Source organism: Lissotriton vulgaris, chromosome 8, assembly GCF_964263255.1.
Source record: "Lissotriton vulgaris chromosome 8, aLisVul1.2, whole genome shotgun sequence".
NCBI classification, from domain to species: domain Eukaryota; kingdom Metazoa; phylum Chordata; class Amphibia; order Caudata; family Salamandridae; genus Lissotriton; species Lissotriton vulgaris.
The window spans coordinates 1,413,490,863-1,413,518,025 of record NC_141696.1 but is presented as its reverse complement, the minus strand read 5'-3'; the positions used below and the strand labels follow the sequence as shown (position 1 = coordinate 1,413,518,025).

General features: G+C 47.1%; 1 protein-coding gene across 3 annotated transcripts in view; it reads right to left on the bottom strand.

The window, feature by feature from the left end:
* IGSF5 (immunoglobulin superfamily member 5) overlaps positions 1-27,163 on the bottom strand; it is a 533,998-nt gene that overhangs the window by 276,665 nt on the left and 230,170 nt on the right. For all 3 annotated transcript variants that reach the window (XR_015299372.1, XM_086935430.1, XM_086935431.1), the window contains exon 4: positions 23,164-23,475. Coding sequence is in view for 2 of the 3 variants with exons in the window: in XM_086935430.1 (XP_086791556.1) it covers positions 23,164-23,475 (312 nt within the window). In the remaining variant the exon portion in view is untranslated. The remainder of the gene's footprint in view (positions 1-23,163; positions 23,476-27,163) is intronic.

Sequence of the window (27,163 nt, the reverse complement as noted above, 5' to 3'; positions counted from 1 at the left end):
CCGGACGAAAATCGGAGGCCGGACAGCGGAGTTACCGTCGAGTGTCGGTGTGACCGAAGCACAGGCCTGAATCCGGGGAAACCAGTGGCGAGTGAAGCCGACCGGAAGTGCGACCTGACCGGCGACGACGACCGGAGGTGGTCGGGACTGGAGAGGAAGCCCGGGAAGCAAACAACGAATTGGAACTCTCATCCTTGGAAGCGGCGTTGGCTCGAACAGAAGGCTGTACGCTGCTGGAGAGGCGGAGGGACTATCCGAGACTGATGTCACAGCAGTGACCCTGAGACACCGGGACGATATTGGGCGACCGGAAAGGACAGATCGCCCGACAAGGCAAGAATACTGTGGCTGCAACTCTGTTACCATCGGGGGTGCGCTGGATACGACCCCCATCTACAGTAGATTGCTTTCCTTGATCGGACTACAGGCCGCATCGTATCCGTGGCCGCTCCCTTTCCTCCCGATTCCCTCTTCCCGAAAGCCTGAGCTCCATCATGGCGGGAAAGGGCTCTAAAGGCGGCACGACCCAAACACGTATCGAACGATACACTAATGATAAAACGGCGTCCCCTCCAGCAGGCGGACGGCACACCTCCACGAAAACGGTGGACAACGTGGGGACAAAAAAGGCGACCCTAGATGATGTGATGAGAGCACTCACGCAGGTCCAGACAACGGTGGGCTCCATCTCGACCGAAATAACTCTCATTCGGGCAGATCTCCACAAAATGGCCGAAAAAGTGGGGTCACTGGAGCTGGTCACAAAATCGCTGGTAGAGGACGTGTCGGAACTCCAGACGGCAATGGAGGCAGTCGTCGCAGAGAATAAACTATTAAGGAACAAGCTGGATGACCAGGAAGGGCGCTCCAGGAGAAATAATATACGAAATCTTGGAGTTCCGGAGTCAGAAGGCACTAGAGCAACTGATCTCTATGTGGAGGACCTCATCAAATCGCACCTCCATCCCAAAGGACTATCGGCGTTCTTCTCAGTCGAAAGGGCGCACAGAGTCCCGGGAGGACAGCCTAAACCGGGGGCATCCCCATGACCGATCCTGGCGAGACTGTTCAACTTTCGTGATAGGGATGCCATCCTCCAAGCAGCGCAGGTTTCCCCACCCGTAAAGATTCAGAACTCCACATTGGCATTCTTCCCGGACTATACAGCAGAGGTGGCCAGGAAGCGAAAAACGTTTCTGGAAATAAAGAAGGAACTCAGAAGAAGAGAGATCCAATACTCCATGATATTCCCGGCTAAACTACGGGTGGTAGCGGAAAACAGGACATGGTTTTTTGATAATCCAGAGACTGCCCGGGACTGGCTGGATGGCTGGCGCCCTGCCTCTCAATCCCGCCGCCCGGGACGAACTAAAAATGGCCAACAACTGAAGGATTGTGACAACGTCCGAGAGGAGGACCTAGACAACGACAGGAGCTCGCCGATGAGAGACAATGCTGATGCAGACCAGGAGGTGGATATTTAACGGCCCGGCTGGTACGAGACATTCTTGATATGGGACTGCCGCCGGGACTGTCATGGACACTGGGCTGAAGGCCTCTGCAGAGGGTATGAGGGGCCGCTGTTTCTGGAGTATTCCTCACCCCCAACGAGCAAGTAACCTTGTGTTTCTTTCTGGGTGGGTTCAAGCACTCTGCTAAATTGGGGTGGCGGGCAGTTTTGAGTCCGTGTGGCAGGGAAGCAGGGAGGGCGGGAGTTCGGGGCATGGGGGGGTTAATAAGGTTTGATGGTTTGCATTGTTTGACTCTACTGTTTACACTGACAATCACTATAGTCACATTATACTGGATTTCACACACCGGGCAGACCGGTACTGATCTGAGGACACTAGACCCGTTACAGCATACGAATGTGGGCACCCATGGGGATGGGTTTCTACCGGACACATTGCTGCCTCGTCCTATGGGGTCTGTGTTTAGGTTTACAATTTTACGATGGAAGGATCGCCACAGCCCAGTAACGTGATGGATGGTCCCGATGTGGGGCCTGTGCCGCTGTTACAAATAATGTCGTGGAATGTCAGGGGTCTGGGAGACAAGGTAAAGAGAGGGTTAGTTCACCAGTGTATTAGAAGATTAAATTGCGACCTGGTCCTTCTTCAAGAGACACATTTAGTGGGTGCAGCTAGCGAAGCTTTAGATAGGCGAGGATACCGCATGGTAACACATTCAGACTTCACTTCGGGGTCCCGGGGGACAGGCATCTTAGTGAAGAAGGCATCACGATTCATTCAACAGACTACTAAGATTGATGGTCATGGCCGCTTTGCTGCAGTCTGTGGGCAGTGGGAGGGGATATCCATTAATGTGGTGTCTGTGTACATCCCACCAACACTACATGCATCGGCACTTCCGGACCTGGGAAAGTTCCTTCTGGAGCTCCCGGACGGAGACCTAGTGGTGGGAGGAGACTTCAACGCAATGGCTCATGTCACACAAGATAGGTTCCCAACCCCGGCGAATTCACCAGGCCCGACCAGATTCAGTGAGTTCATGGAGGCACAGGGATTGGTTGACATATGGCGGCACTTACACCCCGAGGATCGGCAATACTCTTATTATTCGGCCACACACGATTGCCTATCCCGTATTGATTATTTTCTTACACTGGGGGGTGGCCGACTCACGATCACTGATGTACAGATAAGACCCCGGGGTATATCAGATCATTCCCCCTTGACCATGACCATGTCCTGTACAGCGATAGCACGTAGGAGAATCTACCCAATCTACCCTGGATATCTCAAAATTCCTCACGTCCGTAAAGACTTAAAAAAGCGACTAAACACTACTTTAATGAAAATGCGGGCTCAGTGTCCTCCCCAAAGACCCTGTGGGAAGCATATAAGACAGTGCTGAGAGGGCAGGCGATTGCGACAATCACGAGACATAAACGTACACAGAAACAAGACCTGCTGGCACTAGAACTAAAATTGGAACAAGCTAATGCGGCCCATATGGCACTCCCATCGGAGGACACACGCCACTCACTCCACCTCTGTCAACAGCAACATGACAATCTTCTCAGATGACGGACAATAGAAAATATTGAGATGACTGAGCATAGGGTTTATGATATAGGCGACAAAGCCAACAAGCTATTGGCCTGGCTAGATAAAAAAAGTGAAGGCAGCAGACACATTTTACAACTGTAGGATCCGGAAGGAACATATCATACACGCCCCTCTGAGATCATAGACATTTTAGCAGACCACTTCCAAGCAGTCTATACTCCAGGAGAGGTGGTCACGGCTGAGGCGGCAGTGTCGGCGCTTCAAGATATGCAGATCGAACCTCTATCACCGGAGGCAGTGTCCGAACTGGAGGCAGACCTAACGGAGGAGGAGATCCGAACAGCAATTGGTGCGCTGCACACGGGTAAGGCGCTGGGCCCTAACGGGATTCCGATTGAGTGGTTCCAAGCAGTATCGGACACCCTGATCTCACCACTGTTAGCCATGTTCGCAGAGTGTCGAGAAACAGGGGTTCTGCCCTTGGATCAACGAATGGCGACTATAGTGGCCATCCCAAAACCAGGTAAATCGCCCACGGACTGTGCGTCGTATCGCCCAATCTCGCTGCTCAACGCAGAAGCAAAAATTCTGGCAAAACTGATTGCGAATAGATTGACCCCGCACTTAAAACACCTGATCCACCCGGACCAGTCAGGCTTCATGCCACATAGAAGCACGGCATTAAACCTCCGGCGTGTGCATGGGGCACTGGCGCGAGCCCATTTGCTACGGGAGCCGGCAGCCATTCTGTCACTAGATGCCAGAATGGCTTTTGATATGGTGGAGTGGCAATATTTATTCGCAGTCCTGGCCCATATGGGTTTTGGCCCAAAATTTCTCTCCTGGATTAAACTCTTATACGCGAACCCGGTTGCACATATAGCAGCCAATGGCCACATCTCCCGAGCGATCCCTCTGGCCAGAGGGACGCGTCAGGGCTGTCCATTATCCCCTCTACTGTTTGCACTGGTGTTAGAACCGCTCGCTACTGTTATTAGGACTACACCACTGTTGAAAGGACTAACGTGGGGTGACACCTGGGAAGATAGAATATCCTTATATGCTGATGACATGCTAATTTATTTATCTAACCCAGAGGTGGGCATCCCGATACTGTTGGCAATCTGTGATAGGCATGGTCTGACCTCCGGATACACTATCAACTGGACAAAGTCAGTCCTCTACATGCTGAAAGGTCCTGCGCCGCTCCTCCCCGACAATTGCCCGTTGGTGATAGCCGATACTTCATTTAAATATCTGGGCATACACGTAACTGGTGACGCGGGTGTGTTTTACGATCAGAACTTGGCACCCCCGCTCACTCGCCTAAAGGCGGATGTACGTCACTGGAAGGCCCTGCCCATCGCACTGCTGGGGCGCGCGGCATTATTTAAGATGATGGCACTCCCGCGCCTCTTATATGTGCTAGAGAATACCCCGGATCTGATCTCGCCTTCCTATTTCCGAAAAGTGACGGCAGCAATGACCGATCTATTATGGGGAGAACGTCCGCCCAGAATAGCGCATAATAAACTCAATCGTGGGTGGTATGACGGAGGGATAGCTTTGCCGAACATGCAGCTTTACTATTGGGCGTCACAGCTCAAAGTCATTAATCAATGGATCCACGCCCCACATGATGACCCGGCATATCTAGCAGATAGAGCGCAATTGGTAACACATAGTTTACTGGCCCCACTGTATAATCCAAGCCTACTGAAGCGATTGCTCGGTCCAACCAAACACACAGTAACAATATGGTATATGGCGCTGACACGGCTTAAATGGAGGGGAGTCATAACCAAGCTTACTCCACTATGGGACACTAAACAGCTAGGCTGTCTTAGATCCAGTAAAGGTTTTACCCAATGGGATACTATTGGAATCTCGACGGTGGGGGACCTATGGACCACTACTGGGATGATCCCTTTCCCAAACCTGCAGCAACAATATGCATTAGGCCCCACTGAAACTTATAGATACATACAAATTAGACACACACTAATGGCAGTAATTGAGCCAGGGTCCGCTGTTCCTGAGTCCTCACCTTTGGAAGACCAACTTCTCACAGACTTTATGCAAACACGAGCTACCTCGCTTACATATCGCAAGTTACTGAACAATCTCCCGGATCCCTTACAACGGTTGAAAGAGAAATGGGAAGCTGAGCTAGGTGCCATGGACGAGACAGATTGGAATGCCGCACTAGCATCACCAAGGGAGGCGGGGGTTTTCTGCCCGGTTTAGGCTCATACAACTTAAAATAGTGCATAGAGTATATTACACCAGGACCTCTCTGCACAAAATGCACAGGGCGGAAACCCCGTATTGTCTCAGGGGGTGTGGGGAGGAAGGGACACTACTGCACACGCTTTGGGAATGTCCGGCCATCTCGAGTTATTGGCAGCAGGTCATGCGCACCATTTCCCAGACTCTTGACACTTCCATGACACCGGAACCACGTATGTGCTTGCTGAATGTGTGGGAGGGGACTGACCTGACCCTCCGGCAACAACAATGGGTCACTATTGGGACTATGGTGGCCAAACGCGACACTGCACAGAGATGGGGAGTGGCAGAAACACCTACTCTAGCACTGTGGTGTAGGACGATGGATAGACTTATGCTAACCGAACGCACAGTGTATAAAATGAGAGCCAACCCCCACAAGTGGAACAAGGTTTGGGAAGCATGGAACAGATATAGGGGGGATTTGTGTGAGCCACTGCCGGAAGAAGAGGACGACAGCTCAGAAGATGATGATGAGTTGGATGAATGAGACAGGGAGAAATGTGTAGATGAGTGCAGTAGGATGGGAATCGACTGATGGGGGCTTCACTTAGTTTGGTGCTCAGAGAGGGAGAGGTAGTAGCCTGGGAACCTGGAACCGGCAAACAACACTGAACTCAACTGTGATGATTCACCGTGACTATACATTATGCAGGAGTCTATTTTTTTGTTCTTGTTAAATTTAAAACAAAAAATAACATAAAAGTAAGATGACATGTATTCTATCACTATATCCTTATTGCATTTTGCACTATACCAAACATTTGTTGCCGGACCGGAAGGTTGTCGGCTGAATAGCTGTGTAACAGTACAGAAATGTGATTGAATGTGAAACGATTTCCTGTGATGCGATGTACTGACATTGTAATGATGGCAAACTTCAATAAAATCTTACACCAAAAAAAAAAAAATGTAAAAAAAAATTGCGAATTTTTACCTACATTCCATTTTGCAATTCTCAAATAGCGATTCCTTAAAAATCGCTATTTAAGAATAGCAAAATGTGAATTACCTACATATGCCCCAGAGTCAATTACATTGCGATCCCTTGTAATTTCCCTGTTTCTGCTGCTCTTTTGACTTTACAGCAGGAAAGACAATACCATCACTGTGTGTCTACTTGTCATGGCCTCCAGAGCCTTGCAGGGACTTGAAAGTTGGATAAGAAAACAAGAAAGATAATACTGGAGTCAATTGACTGTTAGTAGCCAAGATCATTGATGTTTGTTTATGTTCCTGAGGGTGGAAGGTTTTCTCTCTGGGGACAAGTGATTGAAAAGCTCGTCTGAAGGGATAAAACAGTGGCGTAGGAAGGTTGGTGCCCCGGGTGTCATCACTGAGGGCCGTGACAAATTGGGAAAATCTGTACGTATTGAAACTTTTTAGTTCAGTCAACAAATGCTACAAAACGCGGCTGAACTCGACGCGGGGGGCGACAAGAATTTCCGCACCGGGTACCCCCTGATCTTGCTACGCCACTGGTGATACATGCTATTGTTTAAATTGTCATTGTGGAGTCAGAGGATCGTACAGTAATGCCTTTCTTTTTGCTTCCTATAATGCACATCTGGTTTCTCCTTGATATCTTATAGGAAGAAGTATAAGATATATGCGTAGTTTGGAAGACTGTGGGCTGCTTCCAGTACATCTGTTTCCTGAAGGAGTGCTACATGATTTCCACATAAGCACATTCTGCTCCATCTAGCTAATATTTTGCAAGTGCCGCTTCAGATCTGCGTACAACATTTATGACTTCTCCAGAACTTTGATTGGAAAGTTTACTGTGAAATTAAGCACCTGGTCCAATTAAAAAATATATTTTTGGGTGGAGACTGGGCTCGCTTGTTTTCTTTGGTGAGACCATTATAGATCTAGGGCCATACTTATCGAAGATTTGCGTTGCTCTTGCACCACGCATTGTGGTGCAAGAGCGATGCAACTCTTAAGGCAGTTTTATCAAGCCAAGCAAGGCCACCTTGCGTGGCCTTGCCTGGTTTGATAAATCTAGAGTAAGGCAATGCAGTGCAAATCTGCGTTGCGTTACTCTGGTCTGGAAAGGTGTTCGATGGGTGGAGTGTGAGTGTTCCAATGCATCCGCCCATGGATTATGGCACATTCCCAGATTTAGTGCATCACAACAGCTAGGGAGACTCACCATACATAATAGAAAACAATGAGTCACAAGGAAAACAGTTTCCTAAATTCAAGAAGAGTTGTCTACACAGGATTTCTGTTAAACTGAGTGGGAAAGTCATAATTTATGGCAGAGGATGCCTCACACATAATAGTGGAGAAGTGTGGCTCACTGGTTAGAGCAGGCAGACCCTGAAGCAGAGGTCAGACCCGGGACCAGGGTTCGATTCCCGACGCGGCAGGGTGTTGAGCTCAAATGTCCACGGACTCGATAATTCTCGCTTCGGTGCCTGACCTAATCATGGGTTCACACTCTGCAACTCTGGGCATTAAGCTTGCTTAATCTCCACAATGGCCCCCCCCCCGCGGCGGGATGCCTGGCTTTCACCTTGGGGATGCCCTGTAGGGGCTATCTCACAGGGAAAAACCAGGACGGGTTCCCAAGGCAAGCGCGGAGATACCCCTTCGGGGGTCGATTCTGGCGCTATATAAGAAATGTAATAATAATAATAATAATAGTGTCATGTTTCATCATTAGCATCCTCTCCCCACCCTGGTAAATTAGTACCATCAGGGCGGGCTTAACCTCCTTTAAGACTTGGCGGTAGGATGGAATTCTTGAATAAAACTACTGGACAAAAGTGGGATCCAGAAAATCTAAAAATACCTTAAAGTTCCTCAGATATCACCTTAATATGTGAGGGCTCTAGGTATATCTAAAAACACTATGACTGTCGGGTAAACAGAGAACAATGACTCAAACCCATTTCATACCAGCCAACTTGCTTCTGCCCATGCTACTCGCCTATCTGGGCTGGGCCATTCGTCAGGGCTCTAGGATCCCTTACTCTAAATCATAGACTCAGTCTGTCATATCTGGTCATGCACCAGCATTACCATGAAAAACAGAAATGCTGCAATGCTCAGCACGGCACATTACTGCCCTTTCCCTATCACGCTGATATGATGATAAATATGCTACCCAGTATTAAATCCCTTTCCGTGCATCTTTTGCTTTCAGTTCAGCCCAAGGGCTGTGGGTCTAATTGAGCTCAGTTTAGCTCCTTGGTTCCAAGTGTAGGCACATGCCACGGAGCTAAAACAACTTTGGCCCAGAGCCGGTGTAAAGGGCCACGTTGGGATAGAGGCATTCTTACCTCTATAATCAATCAATCAGTGTCTTGTAGAGAGTGACTACTCAACCATGAGGGTCTCAAGGATCTGGGAGGGGGGAGGGGCTGGGTCTGAGGTTCTTCCTGAATTGTGGCAGTAATGGTGATTGCCTGAGGTGCAGAGGCATTCTGGACGGTCTGAAGTTTATTTTGGAGTTTCTGGGTGGACCCGGCATAGAGTGAGTTGCCACAGTCCAGTCTGCTGCCAATAAGAGCATGGGTGACCCTTTTACTGGACTCAGTGGGGATCCACTTGAAGATCTTACAAAGGAGGCAGGGCGTGTAGAAGCAGGACGACGAGTCGGGTCATTGAGAGCAAGGAGTCTTGCAAGATGTCGAGATTTCGTGAGGGGTTCATAAAGGCAAGGTAAGTGAGGCTTGCTTAGTCACTTTATATTTGCCTAGTATCAGGTGTAAGTTCAAGCATTGCTCTACGGTGCCTATTCGGCTGCGAAAACCGTATTGACAAGGGTTTATAATTTTTTTTCCTCTGTCCACTCTATAAACCCATTATATAAACCCCTTATAAAAACCTTTGCCGGTATATCTATCAATGAGATTGGCTGAATCCCCCTTCTTAAAAATTGGTGTAAGAGTAGAAATAGAGCAGGAGCCAGGTATAAATGCATATTTTAAATTATTAGAAACATTAGTCAACAGTGGGGCCCAGAAGTTGACATTGCACTTAATGAAATCAATAAGTACGCCATCCGTGACCGGAGCTTTGCCCCGTGTGCCCTGCTGTATAGCTACTGTGACTTCACGCAGGGTAACCTGTATGTCAGAGTAGGGGTCCGCTCTCTCTAAAACATGGGGAACAGACTACCCAGCTGACTAGATTTTGGAGAAATGTGCCTCTCATGCCTCACTGCTTATATGGCTCCTAATGGAGGTCACCATCTGGTTAGCGGATCACATGGCGGAGACTGCATCCCAGAAGGACTTACTGTTTTTGGTGACTGCTGCAGGCACACAAATATCCCACTGCTGGGTGAGAACTTTATTGCCCCTCTTTGCTGTGGCCCTTTTAAAGAGTTTCAGAAGGATGGCCACAATGGAGGAGTTCCTCTGGCGTGTTTAAGACCAAGGCATGACCCCTGAGAGGTAGATTTACCCAAATGGTCAAACCCCCAAGGCATGGCCGGAGCGAGATGGAGTGGCCGGCACACTAAAATATAGATGCCAACACTAACAGCAAAATATCATAATTTCTTATATATTATTGCCATTCAGGGAGATGTACTTTGGAACGAAGTCCTGCGATGTTGAAGATCAGTTTTCATTGTTGTGCCATTTGACTTCAGGGTAGAGATGTCTGGGCTTGTAGGTAGTTGGCTTGATAAAAACCTGGGCTGTTTTGGCACAATACCACTAAAAGATGGTCTGTCGATCTCTGTGAGACCTGATAGGGCTGCATACCTCTGACTACATGCCATACCCATATCTGGCTGTGGCTTACAACTAGGCAACTGTGGGCATGGCACCTGTTTAGGAGGTTTATAAAAATACCCGGGGCAGGGAAACAATGCATGTCAGTGCGGGGAGACCCACCTCATAGGGCTCAAGTAATTTCTTGATACTGGCCGATTGCCTGAAATCCACAACAATGCAGTCTCCCGCTATATTTTCTTGGCGAGGGACTCACCTATCCAGCCTTGTGCAGCATTAAGATCTTGTTTCCCTCTGTCTCATGAACATCTTTAGGACTGCTGAGCCAATGGATAACCCTATTATACAGTTTCTTCAAAGTCTCAATTTGATTGTGCTTTAACGGAGGTACTCCTGCCAATACTATTACGTATGGGCATGCTGCTAGAGGTTACATTTAAAACCCAAATGCTGGGATTAAGAACTATGGGCCTGATTCATATTTCAGGAGATGGGTTACTCTGTCATATTGATGATGGATAACCCATCCGCTGAAATGTAAATCCCATAGGATATAATGGTGGATGGGATATCCATCACCGTTGTGATGGAGTAACCCGTCTGCCGATATCTAAAGCAGGCCCCAGGTCATTGTGACCATTATTGATGGGAACCACACGGCCTTGCTTGGTCATAGAGTTCAACAAAGGGTCGATATGGGTGCCTTTGTGAGTGAATCCTGTCTCTTGTTCTAAGGGAATGGGGGTCGTAATGCTAAAGTTAGAGCTGGGAATCGTAACAGGCATGGGAGGGTTTGCGCTCTGGGTTACAGTTTTTTTTGCAAGACGATTAGCCCCCTTCTTGTTCCGATGTTCATGGCAACAGACATGTGGTTATTGTGGACTGTGATGTTTTGATTAATAGTCGGCAGGATTAGTTTGATTAAACTGGCTATTTCGGCCTCCATCACAGTCAATCGCTCCTTGATAGGACTGAGTCGCTCATGGAGAAATCAATATTAGGTTGATCTATCCTCTTGCTAGGTTTGTTCTGACTTGGTTGCAATAATATTAATAATACTAATAATAATATTAAGTAAGCTTGTAAAGCGCATGGTTACACTAGCTAGTGTGTCCCCACGCTGTGGCATAGCTTCATCAGGGGGCGCAAGGGTAGGAAACAGCATCACCAAACAGAATCCTAACTCCGGAAGAGCCAGGTTTTCAACTGCTTCCGAAAGACTGACTCCGATGGTTCAATCCGTAAAGAGAGAGGAAGTGCATTCAAATGATTAGAGGCCAGGTAGCTGAAGGCGCGAGCTCACATTCTCGCTTTCCTTGCTCTGGGGATTATGATCCGACTGGTCCCAGATGATCTTAAATGCCGGGTCGGGATGTAGTGAGTTAGTAGCTTGTGTAAATAGCTCGGCCCCTTCCCCTGCAGGATACGATGACTGATACATAAAACTTTGAAGAGTATTCTCTCCCGCATTGGAAGCCAGTGGAGAGCAAAGAGGGCATTCCTCAAAGAGGATCTTCTAGGGAGCATCAGGATCAGGCGGGCAGGCGCATTTTGAATGCATTGAAGTCTGTGTATGCATTTGTTACTTGCTCCTAGATAAAGAGCATTCCCGTAGTCCAGGTGAGAAGTTACTAACTCATGGACTAGGGTTTCCTAGCTGCGATAGGCAGCACATCTAGACTCTTCCAGAGGCCTTTTAATATTCCAAAGCACTACCCTGCCACCATTCTAGTGTGACCCTCAAAGGAGAGTTTGAAATCTATTCACACCCCCAGATTTTTAACCCGATTACTCGGCGAGGGAGTGGGACCCAGTGACTGCGGATACCATACCAAGGACCAGATGGAGGGTGTTTTCCCCACCACTAAAAGCTCAGTTTTGCTGCTGTTAAGTCTTAGACAGTTATTTGTCATCCAGGATGCTGTAAGCAGGTAGAGACAATTTTGGCTGTTACTTCAGAGGATTGTGACAGAGATACCTCCAATTGCGTGTCGTCAGCATTTGACACAACACTGATACCATAGCTCTCGATAATCTCTGCCAAGGGGGCAATATAGAGATTAAAGAGAGTGGGGCTCAACATAGATCCCTGAGGAACCCCTTGGACCAGCGCTTTGCTTTTGGAAAAGTGCGGTTGCTGGGTCACCTGAAAACTCTGATCTCGTAGAAAGGACCCCTGCCATTCTAGGGCCACCTTATCCAGCCCCCTTCCCTAAGACGCTGTAGGAGTAATGGGTGGGATACAGTGTCAAAGGTCAACTTAGGCCAATGTGCATGGCTGCCGGTCTTTTTAGGTTTTACAGCCGGTTCGGGGGGTGGGGGGGGTGAAGACAGGATGCGCTTGTTAATCTGTGTGACGCCAAGCTCGTATTTATGTTGTCCAAATCAACTATTTTGCACTCAGCGTTATCATTACTAGAGTTGCACGCCCCTATGTCAACCCCAGGAATTTCTTCTTGCCTGGAAGCTTCAGGGTAAACCGCAATTATTACACTAGTGCTGCTTGCCACATCAACTGGCCCACTCCCTAATTCTGTGGATCATCTCCACTCTGTTATAGCAATTTAGTTTGTGACAAACGCAATGGCTCGTTCAAGCACTGTATCTATGCTGGTCATCCTGCGGTGAACAGTAGTGCAACCAATCGCTTTACATTTGCCAATGATATAAAGTTGGTGACACTCTCCCGCAACACTCAGAGCGGTGTAGCTGGCAATGGTCCTCATTATAGAGTGGGCACACCCCGGTCCTTAGATTGCCAGGGACTGGCGCAGACGGGCCTGTTGTGTCAGAACGCGTATGCGCTGCCCAACACTTAACTAACCATCGCGGTGGCCAGAATCTGGTGGCCTATGCGCTAATTACATGGAGCAAAATTGTGGTGTGGTGTACGCGGAGCTGCGGCCTATGTGCGTCTCTGACATCACATCCGCCCGGGCTCCCATTTATTGCTTCTGTCAAGTGGGGCAAAGACGGCTACATTGTGGATGAGGTCAAGGGGGCTCTACATAATCTCCCCTCTGACACGCCTCACTAATGGGCCAATTTGTGTCATCCCAGTTCCGTCACAGTGAGTGGCGACACTACATTCCTCCCCACCGGGGGAGTATGCAGGAATTGTATAGCTACAAATGAACCTGAAGACCCACACTTGGAATACACATGCAGAATGTGAAAAAGAACAGTCTTACATGAAGTGGTCCTTCAGTCTATAGTTTCTTCTCAGGCTGTACCGGGTGCACCCATGGCACCCGGACACGTTACTGGGAGGCACCACCCTGGGACTTTCTGGGACACCAGCACTGTTCATAGGCACCTCCGTAGCTGGCATAACCGTCACAGGTGAGTCCGCCTCAGAACCTCCCCACTCTTCCTGGTCAGGAATATCTGCCATCTGAAACTTCCTGAAAAATGATACAGTCCGGCTGACAGTCTCAGTGAATCGCTGCGCATTGATTCTTGTGCATCTTCTGTGGGTGATAACCCAGGGGTCTTCCTCATAAGGCAGTCTAAATTTGCTACCCATGGCATCATCTGAAGGAGAACAAAGTCACCCACGCTGAGGTCCGATGGCTGGGCTCTCCGTCGTCGACTGGCTTGCTCATTTCGAAGGTGAAGGCGGACGTGAACCTGGTCCTCATTCATGGGTTCCGGAAGCCACTGAGGGTGATGCGAAATGGAATCCACGACAACTCGCTCCATGGACAGTTAACCTGTAGCTATCCCAATTGTGGAATGTGGCGTTTGCCGGTAGACTCGAAGAAATGAGAAAATCGCTAACTCCAGAGACTGGTGGCGGACATGGGCAATGCGGATAACTTTGTTTAATGTGCTCATGAACCTCTCTGCCACTCCATTGGCTTGAGGCCACCTTGGCGTTATTTTACCAAGAGAGGAGGGATAGTGTGCTATCTCTTGTCCCTGAAAAGGAGGACCATTATCAGTTCTGAGATCGTGAATGAGTCCATGAGTGGCCTTCACCTTTTCCAGCTTGGCAATGACCTCGCTCGCACTTAACAACAGGATTACCTCTCCCTCTGGATATTTCGAATGATCATCAATCAACACGAATGTGTATCTCCTGTACGGGAGACTTCCGAAATCCAGGCTGACACAGGACCACGGGCTGCCTGGTCGGGGATCTGTGATTACCAGAGCTGGCAGGCTGAATTCGCTGGTGGCCTGGCAACACTGACAGGATTGCACTGTCTCCTCTACCTTCTCATCCATCAGAGGGAACCATACCTTGGTTCGCAATCGGGTCTTAGTCTTCCACCTGATGCCGTGCATATGCCAGTTGGATGACTTGAGTTGTTAGGGCTGTAGGGATAACTAGGCGATGGCCTCGGAGGAGGCACCCCGTGGAATCTTCATTCAGCTCATGTCAGACGTGGTACAAGCCCTCCATTATCCGTTTTGCCTCTGTGGTGAGCACCTTCCATTCATTCATGGCGTTCTACCGCTGACCTTGCTTCATGATTTGGATGGCTCGTTGAATACATTCATCCCGGCGGGTTTCTTCAACCAACACATCCATAGACAAAGGAATTGGGCAGGACTTGGCCATTACACATCAAACATATTCCTCCATGTCCTCAGCGTCAGCCTCCTCTTCTGGGGTGGCCGCCCGGGGGTGACACAATAGATAATCCACCGGATTCAGAGCTTCAGGATGGTATTCCATGCGGCAGTTGAACTCATGCAATTGAAGCATCCCTTTTTCAATTTGAGGAGGTGGTTTGAAGGCGGTGCCAGCAAACGGGGGTAGAAGAGGCTTGTGGTTAGTTGCCACAACAAATGGATGTCCATATACATATAAGTGGAAGTGGCGACATCCCCAATGAATGGCTATTGCTACTTTCTCAATTTGGGAATACCTCTGCTCCGTGTCTGTTGAGGAGCGACTGGCAAATGCCACAGGGGCCCAATCTTCCTCGGCCCGGCCCGCTGCAATAGTACAGCTCCAAGCCCTTGAGTACCAGCATCAACAGCAACCATTGTCAACTTGCGCGGGTCAAAGAAGGCCAATGTGGTGTTGGAGGACAGGGCATCTTTGATGGCCTGGAACGCTACTTCATGTTCAGAACCCCAGGTCCAGGGGACAGCGGCCTTTGTTAGCTCTCGGAGGGGATGAGTGAGGGTAGTGAGATCTCGGATAAACTGGCCGCAATAATTGACCTTACGGAGGAAGCTCCTTACCTCGGTTACATTGGTGGGAGTAGGTGCCATTTTTATATCTCGTACTTTGTCCAGATCCGGGGTAACACCCGAGGCTGAGAAAACATACCCGAAGAATTGTAGTTGCCAATTGAGGAACTCACACTTGCTGCGATGAAGCGTAAGGCCGGACTCTTGGATTCTCTGTAGCACTTGGGTCAGCCTGGTGTTGTACTCTGCGATGGTTTTAACGTATGAGAATATCATTGCTGACGTTCATCACTCCAAAGAATTCCATCAGCAGTTTGTGGATTACGTTCTGAAACCCCTCGGCCACACTGACACCCCAAAGCTCAGGCAGGTGTATCTCCTCAGGCCCAAATGAGTAGGAAAGGTGGTGATGTATCTCAACTCTTCATGCAGCACTAACTGATGGTATCCAGATTAGAGGTCCAATTTCGAGAACCAACACGGTCCACTCAGTTCCCATATAAGATCGTCAATTGTGGAAGTGAGGTGTTTTTCACTTTCTATTGCGGCGTTGGGCAGTCTCATATCGAAACAGATTTATCCGCACCTCTCCAAGATGTTTCTGCTTGTGTGTCACGATGATAGGGGACACCCACGGTGTGGGACCCGTTACCTTCTCGATAATTCCAGCCGATTCCAGCTTTGCCAGTTCCTTCTCAACCAGTTGCCTCAGATGGAAAACAATGCGTTGGTGGTATAAGGCCACTGGCTGTTCTGTGGGGTCGAAGTGCAGATGTATTTCTTTCCCTTTCAGTCGCCCAATCCCCTCAAAGACTTCGGGAAACTCTGGTAGGATGTGCTGAACCATTTCCTGGTGGATTCCGAAGCCAAACGTCACAACTCCCAGGTCTTCCGCTGCCCGGCATCGTAGCAGCATGCCATGCCCATCCTCCGCAATGTATATTTGTGATCTTATCAAGTTGGAGCCGTATGAAATGTTCGTCTTAAACATTCCCCTCATTGCCAGTGGCTGGTCTTGTCCATACGCGAAGACATTAATGGTTGTGGAACTCAGAGATGGGGTTTGCTCTACCGCCTCGTATGCTTCCACAGACATGATATTAATGGTTGCCCCAGTATCTATGACATCCGTGATGTCTTGATCTCCAACTCGCATCTGACATTGTGGAAGTCGGCGTGATGCCTGGGTGGCGGTGCCTATCAAGTATGCTGTGTGAACAGTGTGTTTATCTCCTTCATCATTGTCCATATCACTGTTTCTGCTCCTTGCTTCAAGGATCAGGTTAACAGTGGGCCTGGCTCCTCAGCTCTTCCATGATCGGCACACTTGCTCAAAGTGGTTCATCTTCCCACATCCTGTGCACCTCTTACGTGCCCTGGACATTCTGTTGACCCATGAGGGTTCCTCTGCAGTACCTGCATCTCCGAGTGTTAGCTTAGTCCTACCTGCCTGGTTTAGTTGCTGGGTGGGTCACAACCGCATTGACCGGTTCCACTTTTATTGGGATTTATAGAGATGCCTCCATGTGTGCTGCCCTGGCCTGTGACAGTTCTTTGGTCCACCCTAGGGTTAGGATGTCGACAAGGGGTTTCCCTGACTCCTCAAGTGTTCTTACCATGAATTTGGCAGAGGCGCATCCTTGTATTATTTGACCCCTTATCTCTTCCGCTTCATCATGAAATCCACACGTACTTGCTAGGTCCTTTAAGCGAGCGTGGAATGTATCAATGGATTCGTCCGCCTGGTGGAAGATGAATCACTCATAATCTTGGTTCACCATGGGCTCAAAGTGTGCTGACAGGGCAGCAATTAATGTGAGGTGTGTCTTGGGGGCCGCTTCATTGATCGACTTGGCAATCCTGAAGATGTCTCTCCCCCCCAGATGCAGGAGCATGGCCCTCTTTTGGTCGTTGTCCACCTTGGTGGCCTCGAACAATAACAGAAGATGCTCCACCCATTCCTTCCATCTGGGTGCTTGGGCCGAGAGCCGTCCTTCTGCCAGGAATGTCTCAATGGGCGGTATTGTGGTGATGTTACTCTTCTAGCACTCCACACAGTAGCAGCAGGACGTGCTGCAACCGGGACAGATGTGCCCCCCATGGCTTTTTGCTGCATGTTCGTGAGCCTGCAACCAGAGTTTCACACCACCAACCACCATGCAGGACTCCCCTTGGTGTACCATTGGCAACCTCTGCCGTGAGTTTGTGACTGTGGGCACACCGTCTTGCTTTAATAGAGTTACACTGCTGACTCGCCACTGGCTCACCTCCCTGTTGGCGTTCCTGTTGTGCATCTTGATGTTGGGCCGCACTGAGGACTATCCATCCTACAGCACTCCTGGGATGATGTGGCTTCTGATAGTGTTGATAAGAGATGTGATAATATTTAAACACTTGGTGTTCATCGAATCCATATTTTTCAAGAATTCATTATAGTCATGAATTATGAATCACGATTCATTACGTTTCATTATACCCAATGCATTTTGGGTTATCAGACTAAAGGAGCGCGCCCTTTGTGATAATATTATCATATCTCTCATAATTTCTTGAAAGGCACTGAGAGACACAGTGCGACAAGGACAGCGCCAAAACTATTTGATTTAAAACTATAAGTTAAAATAAGGTGTGCACAGAGATAATCGATTATCGCTTCTGATAGTGTGTCACACTGGAGTCTCTTCTGCCTGTAGTGTATGCGCCGCCCGCCACTTAACTAACCATTACCGCTCCTCGCGGTAGCCGGAATCTGGTGGTGTATGCACTAACTACACAGAGCCAAATTGTGGTGTACGTGGAGTCCCGGCCTATGTGCGTCCCTGACGTCACATCCACCCAGGCTTCCATTTATTGCTTCTGTCACGTGGGGCACAGACGGCTACCTTGTTGTTGAGGTCAAGGGGGCTCAACTTAAGCTCCCCTCTGACCCGCCTCACTAATAGGCTAATCTGTGTCCCACCAGTTCCGTCACAGTGGTGACACTAGAGTGCCCGCTCTTGCACCAGTCTTCGCCCAGGCACACGCCTGGACACGTCCCACACAGGGGGGTATTGTTATGTTATGTTATGTTAACTGAGCTTATATAACACGCAGCTGCCTCAACAAAGAGGCGTCCCGGCGCTGACAGCAGATGTTATCTTATGTTATGTTAGTAGTTTTTAAAAGGCGCGCAGCTGCCCCAGCCAAGGGGCGTCCCGGCTAATGTCCCAGATAAACATGAGGACTAAGAAACTGAAACGGTTAGCGCAAGGACAGAATCAAGAGGAAAGGGCTCGACAGAGGGGTAAAGAAATGTTTTAATAGCTTTTCTGAAATCCAATAAGCAATCTAGGTTGCGGATCTAAAAGGGCAGGGAATTCCATAGCTTGGCTGCTAGACAGCGGAAGAATTGCCCCCCTCCCCCACAGCCCGGAGACGGTTCACTCGAGGGACAATAACCAAGTGTTGTCCCATAGAGCGCAGCTGGCGACTCGGAACATAAAATACCAGCAAATTAGCCAGGAACCATGGGGACGTAAGCTTCAAGATCTTGACCCAACTGGCACTATGATGCTCCCCCGCCTCCCTCAAAACACAACAACACTCTAGGGCTTGTGGTCCTAAATGCCCAGTCGAGATAGAATGCGTCCCATGCTGTGGGGGTAGTAGCTGGTCTTTTGTACCACCCGACTGGCGCAATGACCCTCCCCCGCCTCCTCCAAAATAAAACAGCACTCTAGGGCTTGTGGTCCTGAATGCCCCAGTCGAGGCAGAACTTGTCCTTGTTTATTTATTTTGAAATATATGTACAGTTTATTTATAGGTATTTAAATGTAGTGTGTTAGAAGAAGACAACATCCTATAGCCTTTATTTTCACACTAGCAAGACTCTCACGTAGTTCACTTTACAAAATCCTCACATTTTAAAGTAAGAGAAAGAAAGGTAAACACCTGTTTCTATGTTAACAGAAGAAGCAGCAATTCATCAGAAGACTAGACTGACATTTGAACTCTGTATTTGAATGCACAGCAAATGAGACAAGATAAAATCAAAATGTAAAGTCGTTTAATGCTCATTCACCTTCTGAACTCCAGCATGATTATTTTTGGGGAGCTGAAACACCCCCCCTCAAATTTGCTTATAGCTCCTATGGTCATAACTAAAGAGAAAGAGAGAGTAGAGGGAAGGGAACGGAACAGAAGGGAATGGGAAAGGTAGGGAAGAGTAGGGTAGGGAAAAAGAGCAGAAGGAAAGAGAGACAAAATGGAGAGAGCGCATAGAGAGAGAGAGAAGAGGAAAGACAGAGAATGTTACATTATGTGTACACGCAAGTATACTCTAGCATGGAGCAGGTGTGTATGCCTGGCCCTCTCTATGGTAGGTTGTTGAATAGAAAAACCAGGGCTTCATCTTCTTGGGGGATTTAAGAAGAGAGGTGAGGCTCTGATGCAGAGGGAGTGGTTGTTCCATGCTTTAGAAATGATGTGAGAGAACGCCCATCTCCTGATCTGGTTCTATGTATGCGTTGGTTGTGTGCAAGCACAAGTCCTGCGGAACAGAGGTGTCTAGGTGGTTGGTGGAAGGAGATGTGACTGTTCAAGTGGGTGGAGCCTAAGTTGTGTAGTGTCTTAAATGTGTGTGTGAGAAGTTTGACATTAGCACATTTGTGTACTGGGAGCCAGTAAAGTTCCCTGAGGTGTGGTGTGATGTAAGGTTTGAGTGGGAGGTTAAGAATGAGTCTGGCTGTTGAGTTCTGGGTGGTTAGTAGTCTTCTAGTTAGTTTCTTGGTGATCCCGGCATAGAGGTGGTTCCCCTAGCCCAACTTGCTGGTGACTAGGGCTTGAATGACAGTTTTTCTAGTTCCTCAGCATCTTCGGGTGTTGAAACAGGATGCAGAGGCAGCTAGGGACACTCCGTGCCTGGAGACCTGGTTTGAACCACAAAATTCTAAGGATGCCCTCTCTAGTTTCCTCAGTCCCTCCTTAGATGAGCTTTTGATACTCTTGACTAAGATTAAATCTGGCGACCCACATGAACCAGCTCCACCCAGAATTTTGGCTCACCGGATGGAGATCATCTTACCAGGTTTGTGTGACTTGCTCAATACCGCTTTCACAATTGATCAGTTACCCACAAGATGGAAGTCAGCCACTGCTGTACCTCTCCTAAAAAAAAAAAAAACAACACTAGACCCAGCTCTATCTGAAAACTTAGGCTAATTTCTCTGCTCCCTTACTTTTCAAAAGAGCATGTCAACGCTCAATTAATGAGATTTGTGGGGACCAACAATCTGCGGCATGAGACTTAATCTGGGTTTCGGGGTCAGTATATTACAGAGTCAGCTTTTCTGCTGGCCTTTGAATCTCTTAGACTGTGCAGATGGTGGTCAAACAGTGGCATTAATAATGCTTGAACTTAGCACAGCGTTTGACACCATATCCCATGGCCTTTTGTTAGAACGGCTTTGGAATTACAGTGTTCGGGGGTACAGCTCTGAGGTGGCTTTCTTCCTTCCTCCAAAACCGCATCTTTCAGGTAGTTCAAAGGCCTTTCTCATCTGAAGTTCTGTCTCTGCCTCAGGTGGCTCTGCGTTGAATCCTACATTGTTCAATCTGTATATGCATCCCCTGGCAGATGTCATCGAGTGACACAGTTTTACCATTGTGTCTTATGCCGATGACACGCAGCTTATTGTTACTCTATTTCAGGATGAGGGAGAGGCAGCAACCCACCATGGAGCTGCCTCAAGCTCAATGCCGGTAAAACAGAGTTTCTTATTCTTCTCAAACAGCCCTCTGTTTGGTCTTCCGCCTGGTGCCCGGAAGCCTTAGGTCCTACTTCAGCCCCCAAGCCACAAGTGAAGAACCTAGGGATATGGTTTGATGCACATTTGAGAGTCTAATAGCTGAGAAATGCTTCAGCATTCTCAAAACTCTTACTCTGGCCATCAGTTTTCTCCCTAGCAGCCAGGAAAACAAAAGACCATGCTCTTGTCCTGTCCAAACAGGACTAATGGAATGTACTCTACATTGGCACAATGCAGAGAAGATTAGAATGGTTTCAGAGAGTACAAAATGAGGCAGCAGACTTATTGTTGAACCTCCAGAAACTGGTTCCCTAAGGCCCACCCTCGCCAAACTGCATAGGTTGCTGCTGAGCAAAAGAATATCCTTTAAAGCCATGTGCATATGCCATAAAATTTTAAAAGGCAAAGGGACCCGATATCTCTCCCCTCTGGGGTCAATTTATCAGCCCAGCTGAAGAGTCAGGTCAACTGGTGCCATACTTGCTCTGGTCCCCATCATGAAACAAACCCACATGGGTTGCTGTTCTTTTAGTTTTCAAGCCTCTAAGATGTGGGACACTCTGCTCCTTCATCTGAGACAAAATCTCTCAGAAACAACCTTCGGGAAGAATCCCAAAACAGACTGACCTAAAGCTTCATTGCTCAAGGATGCCACACTGTCCTGGCCCATCTGATAAGTTTTTACCTTAGTCTTTTTATTTCCTTTCAGATAGTGATTTTCTGATCTCTATTATGCTCTTGGAGGGCAATCCTAGCGTGGGGATGCTCCAGTTGGAGTAAACAGGCACTTTATAAAATGTATTAATATTGACTTTTGAGATCATATCCAATTTGCTGTTGATGGTTATTCCGAGGCTCCTGGCATGGTGCTAGGTGTGAGTCTGGGTCTGGGTCTTAGTTCAGCGGGCCAAAAGTTGGTGTCCCATGGCGAGGTGTTCTTGTCCTAGACTACTACTTCTGTCTTATCTGTGTTGAGCTGGAGACAGTTGGCTTTCATTGAGTTAGCAACTTCAGTCATGCAGGTAGTGAACTTGTTTCTTGTGTTGCATGTCTTGACCAAGAGGTAGAGTTTGAGTTGCATGTTGTCAGCATAGAAGAGGATGTTGATGTCTTGTGTGCAAATAACAGTAGTCAGAGGGATCATGTATGCATTAAAGAGGGTAAGGCTGAGCGATGACCTTTGAGGCACTCTGCAGATGAGTTTGCAGGCTTCACAAAAGTGCAGTGTCAGACAGGAAGCCCGTGTTCTATCCATTAAGGAGCAGATCCGGTGGAGAGCAATTCCTTGGATGCCAATCTCTTGCAGGCACTTGATGAGAATAGAAAATAAGGCATTGTAAAATGTTGCAGAGATGTCCAGGAGAATAAATGCTGCTGTGCCTCCTCTGTCAAGGATCATGCAGATATCATCTGCGGCAGCGATGAGTGCTATTTCTGTACTGTGGTTCAGGCTGGATCCAGACTGAGTGACATTGAAGAGCTGAGTGGAGGAAGTTGGGTCTGTAGTTGGAAATGTAGAGTGAACGGTTTGTTGAGCAGCTTTATGATGGTGGCATATTTCCAAGTGTCCGGGAATGTCGATGGAGGCATTAAGGATGGGTGTTAGTGCTTCGCTGATTGGTAGTCTTTTTGTGAAGGTGTGGTGGAGGCTAGGGTAAGAATGGGCCCCTGAGTGGAAGGCCTTTATGGTAGCAGAGATTTCCACAGTGCTGATGGTGAGCCACGAGGTGAGGGCTTGTTCTTCGGCCATAATGGGAAGTTGAGTTGTGATGGTGATGGGATCCAGCTGAGGGTCAAAGTTGCTGTATATGGAGGTAATTCTGTTACAGAAGAATTCTAAGATCTTGTACAAAAGGTCTGAGCAGATGGATGGATGTATGGTTTAGGTGGGTGGGTGGATGAATAGATGGATGGATAGACAGACAGGCAGGCAGACAGGCAGACAGACAGACAGGCAGACAGACAGACAGACAGGCAGACATATAGATAGATATATTTGGAAGGACGGCAGGTTTGAACATATGTGTCAGAGCTGCTTTGAATTATAAGTCCAATCATCCAGAATGATATAAGTCAAGTTGAAGTAGTTTATTGAATTGTGATAACAATGATATAGAAATTTAAATAAGAATTTACATAAGACTAAGTATTACACATGGTTAATAGTTAATAACATGTTAGTTATAATTATTTAGATCAGCATTGCCTACTTACCCACAGGATGTTCTCTCACTGTCACGCTTACTGTTGTAGACTGAGGCGTAGGAAGTGCTTCTATGGAAGCAAGGCAAGTCACAGTGCTATTATCTCCAAATGTCATATTTAAAGTGCTGACAGCATTTTGAAGTCCTTCGGATCCTACACTGTGCTGTGTAGTCACATAGTTGAATGAATCCACAGGTGAGTTATTTGTCATCCAGGTAATGTGGGGAGCAGGGAGCCACCCAGAGGCTTGGCACACAACGTAGGTAATTTCATTGATGACAGTGGTGAAGCTGCCATTTGTAATTTGTAAAGTTCCATTTACTGCAAAAGCAAGGACAAGTGGTCACTCTTAGTGCACACGTATAGTTCCCTTTGTATGAAGATGCTATTTCTTTGACTTTACCATTAAAAACCACGTCCAAGAAACTTTATCCCAAGTCTAACCATCTGGCGTTTAGATGTTTTTTCCACATTTCTGATAGGTCCCATTTTATTTCAAGTTTAGCACAGTGGTGGTTTAACCTAATAGAGTAAACATGAGTAACATGAAATGTTTTTGGCACAAAGATCTATACAATCAGTTGAGTTATGGAGCATTGAGTGCATTTGTGTTAATTAGGCTGAAAGTTAAAGGATTATGTTACTTACCCTGTAAGCATCTGTTCATAGCGTGAAATGCTGCAGATTCACATACTATGCATTCTTCTGGCAACTAGTATTGGGTCCGGACTTTGCAAGTTGTTTTTCTTGAGGAAGCTTTACGATCAGCGTTGTCTCTCCTCCCCCTCAAGGTATTGCGCATGTCGAACACTTTGTTGCTCAAAAATTTTACTTTTTGCCATTAAAGGAGTGATGATATAGTATGCTTAGTAAGCGTTTTCTGTTAGACCTGCTGCTTTGTAAATATTTTTTCTCCATCTAATACCTGCCGGGGAGGCAGGAGGGTGTATGTGAATCTGTTGTACTATAAGCTAGGCATAATGATGCTTACATAGTAAGTAACATAATCCATACGTAGCATGTGTTGGCTGTTGATACACATGCTATGGGCAGACTGTAAAGCAGTACCCCTCCACGATGGGGCTTTAGGCATGAGATTGTGCAGTTGTTTGAAATACTTTTTGAAGGACTGCTTGCCAAACTAGAGATTGTTGCCTTGCTCGGACATCCCCACAAAAATGTTTTGTAAACCTGTGTGGGTTCATTCATGTTGCTGCTTTTCAAAAATCACTGAGTGGGATATTTCCTAAAAATGCCATGGTTGCTCCTTTTTTCTTGTTGAATGAGCCTTTGGTACATTTGGTAGTGTTCTTTTTGCTTTTGAATAACATATTTTGATGTATTTGACAATCCATTTTGCTATACCTGTTTTGGATACAGAATTTCCTTTTACGGAATTTCAAAAAGGGACAAAAAGCTGGTTTGTTTTTCTGAAGGGTTTAGTATGTTCCACATAGTACATAAGTGCCCTTTAACATCTAATGTATGTAATGAAAGTTTGGTAACAGTTTGTGGTTTTGGAAAGAAAACTGGCAATTCCAAGGTTTGCTTCAAATGAAGTTAGTTCCCAAATTCACTTTGTCTGAGAACACTTAGAAATTAGGTTCTTTAATGGGAGGACATGTATTTCAGTGACCCTTCTTAATGATGTTATTATTGCTTCAATGAAAGCCACTTTCTATGTAAAAAATTATATTTGACAATTATGTAGTGGCTCAAATGGTAGCTGTGTTAGTACCATGTTTAGATTCCACGCTGGTATTGGAGGTGTACGTGGTGGTACGACTCTTTTCAATCCTTCCATGAAGGCTTTGATTACAGGAATATGCAAAAGTTACTGGTGCTTCCTGTTTTGTAAATGTAACAGGTAAAAAATTAATTGTTGTTCTGTTGGGGAAGAAGGGTTAATGTGTTGTGGTGCACACTAATTAACAAAACGCTTCCATTTTGCTGCATAGCAATCCATCGTTGTAGATCTTCTTGCTTCTTTTACAATAGTCATATATTCCTCTGGTAGATTGAGCTATCCAAATTCTATGACCTCAGGAGCCAAACTGCAAGATTGAGCTGTTGAAGGTTGGGATGTCTCACCCTGCCATTGCTGTGTGTTAGAAGATTTGGATAACTGGGTAGCTTCTCGTAAGGTTGTAGGGAGAGCTCCAATAGTTTTGTGTACCATGGTTGACAAGTCCATGTGGGTGTGACCAGAATCAGAGCAGTTAAAGTGTGTCTGAGTTTCCTGACCACAGAAGGTATAAGTGGGAGAGGAGGAAAATTGTATGCAAATATCCCTGACCAATTCATCTATTGAGCATTGCCCCTGAATTATAGCTGTGGATGTCTGGATGTGAAGCCTTGGCATTTAGTGTTTTTCCTTTGCTGTGAACAGATCTATAGTAAGTGTACCCCACCTTTGGAAGCATGTTTGTTGTAACGTACTGTGTGTATCCCATTCGGGAAAGTGCTGGTGTGTTCTGCTGAGGAGGTCCGCCATTGTGTTTTCCTCTCCTGGTATGTATTGTGCTAGTAGGTGAAAGTTGTGATTGTTGGCCCATTTCCATATGTTTTGTGCCATTTTGGATTATTATATGGAATGGATTCTCCCCTGTTTTTGTATGTAATACATCACAGTCATATTGTCTGTGCCTACAAGAACAGTGTTTCCTGCTATGTTTGCAAGAATAGTTGTAAGAGCCATTGAAATGGCAAGTAGTTTCAACATGTTGATGTGTAGCAACTGTTCTTGTGTTGTGCAGTATCCCAGAACCACAATGTCCTCCATATGACCTCCCCATCCCAGAAGGGATGCATCAGTTGTGATTGTTATTTGTTGGATTGTATCTTTGATGGTTGTTCCTGCTAAAATGTTTTGATTGTTCCACCATATTTTGCCTGATGAACCTTGGGTAAAACCAACACTAGAGCTTCCATGTTCCCTCCCGCTTGGGACCATCGATATGGTAAACAGTCCTGGAGGGGTCTCATGTGTAGGCGAGCATGAGGCACTATTGCCATCATTCCTAATACTTTCATGATTGTTTTCACTGGTAGGTGATGATGTGTCTGAGAAAGATCTAGATGGTTCTGGAGTTTTAGAACCCTTTCGGGATAGGGGTAAGCTGTCCGCGAGATGGTATTGAGAATTCACCCTAGATACGATTGAATTTGGAATGGTTGGAGATGTGACTTTGTCACATTGATAGAGAAACCCAATTGATGCAGCAGATGTATTCTCTTTTGGGTTTCTGAAAGTTATTTGTATTTGTCTAGACTCTTGATCAGCGAATCGTTGAGATAGGGAAACACATGCATTTTTCTCTTCTTAGTTTTTCTGCAACTACTGCTAGACATTTTGTGAATAAAATGTAATGATGATACTTGTAAAGCGCACTGTTACCCCATCTCAGGGTGTCCTGGCGCTGAAGACCGCTGGGGAACCCGTCCTGGCTTTCCCTGTGAGATGGTCCCTTATGGGTATCTCCAAGGTGAAACCAGGCATCCCCGGCGTCTGTGGGGGGCCGTTGTGGAGATGAGGCAAGCTTAATGCCCAGAGTTGCCGAGTGTGATCCCTGGTTAGAGTAGGCACCGAGGCGAGAATTATCGAGTCCGTTGACCCTGGTCCACGACCCTGCTGCGTCGGGAATCGAACCCTGGTCCCGGGCCGTTCTCTGCTTCCGGGTCTGCCGCCTCTAACCAGTGAGCCACACCACTCCACAATACCCTTGGGGCTGTTGTTACTCCAAAGGGTAGTACTTTGTATTGATAATGATGTCTACTTACCACTAATCTCAGGGATTTTCTGTGTGCTGGATGAATTGGAATGTGGAAGTAAGTGTCCTACAGGTCTAAAACAGTTATGAAGTCACCTTTTTTGAAGTAGTGGTATTACATCTTGTAGTGTGACCATATGAAAACTTTCTGACAGAATGTAACGATTTAGTAGCCATAGATCCAGAATGGGTCTTAGGTTTCAATCTTTCTTTGTATTAGAAATTAAACAGAGTAAACT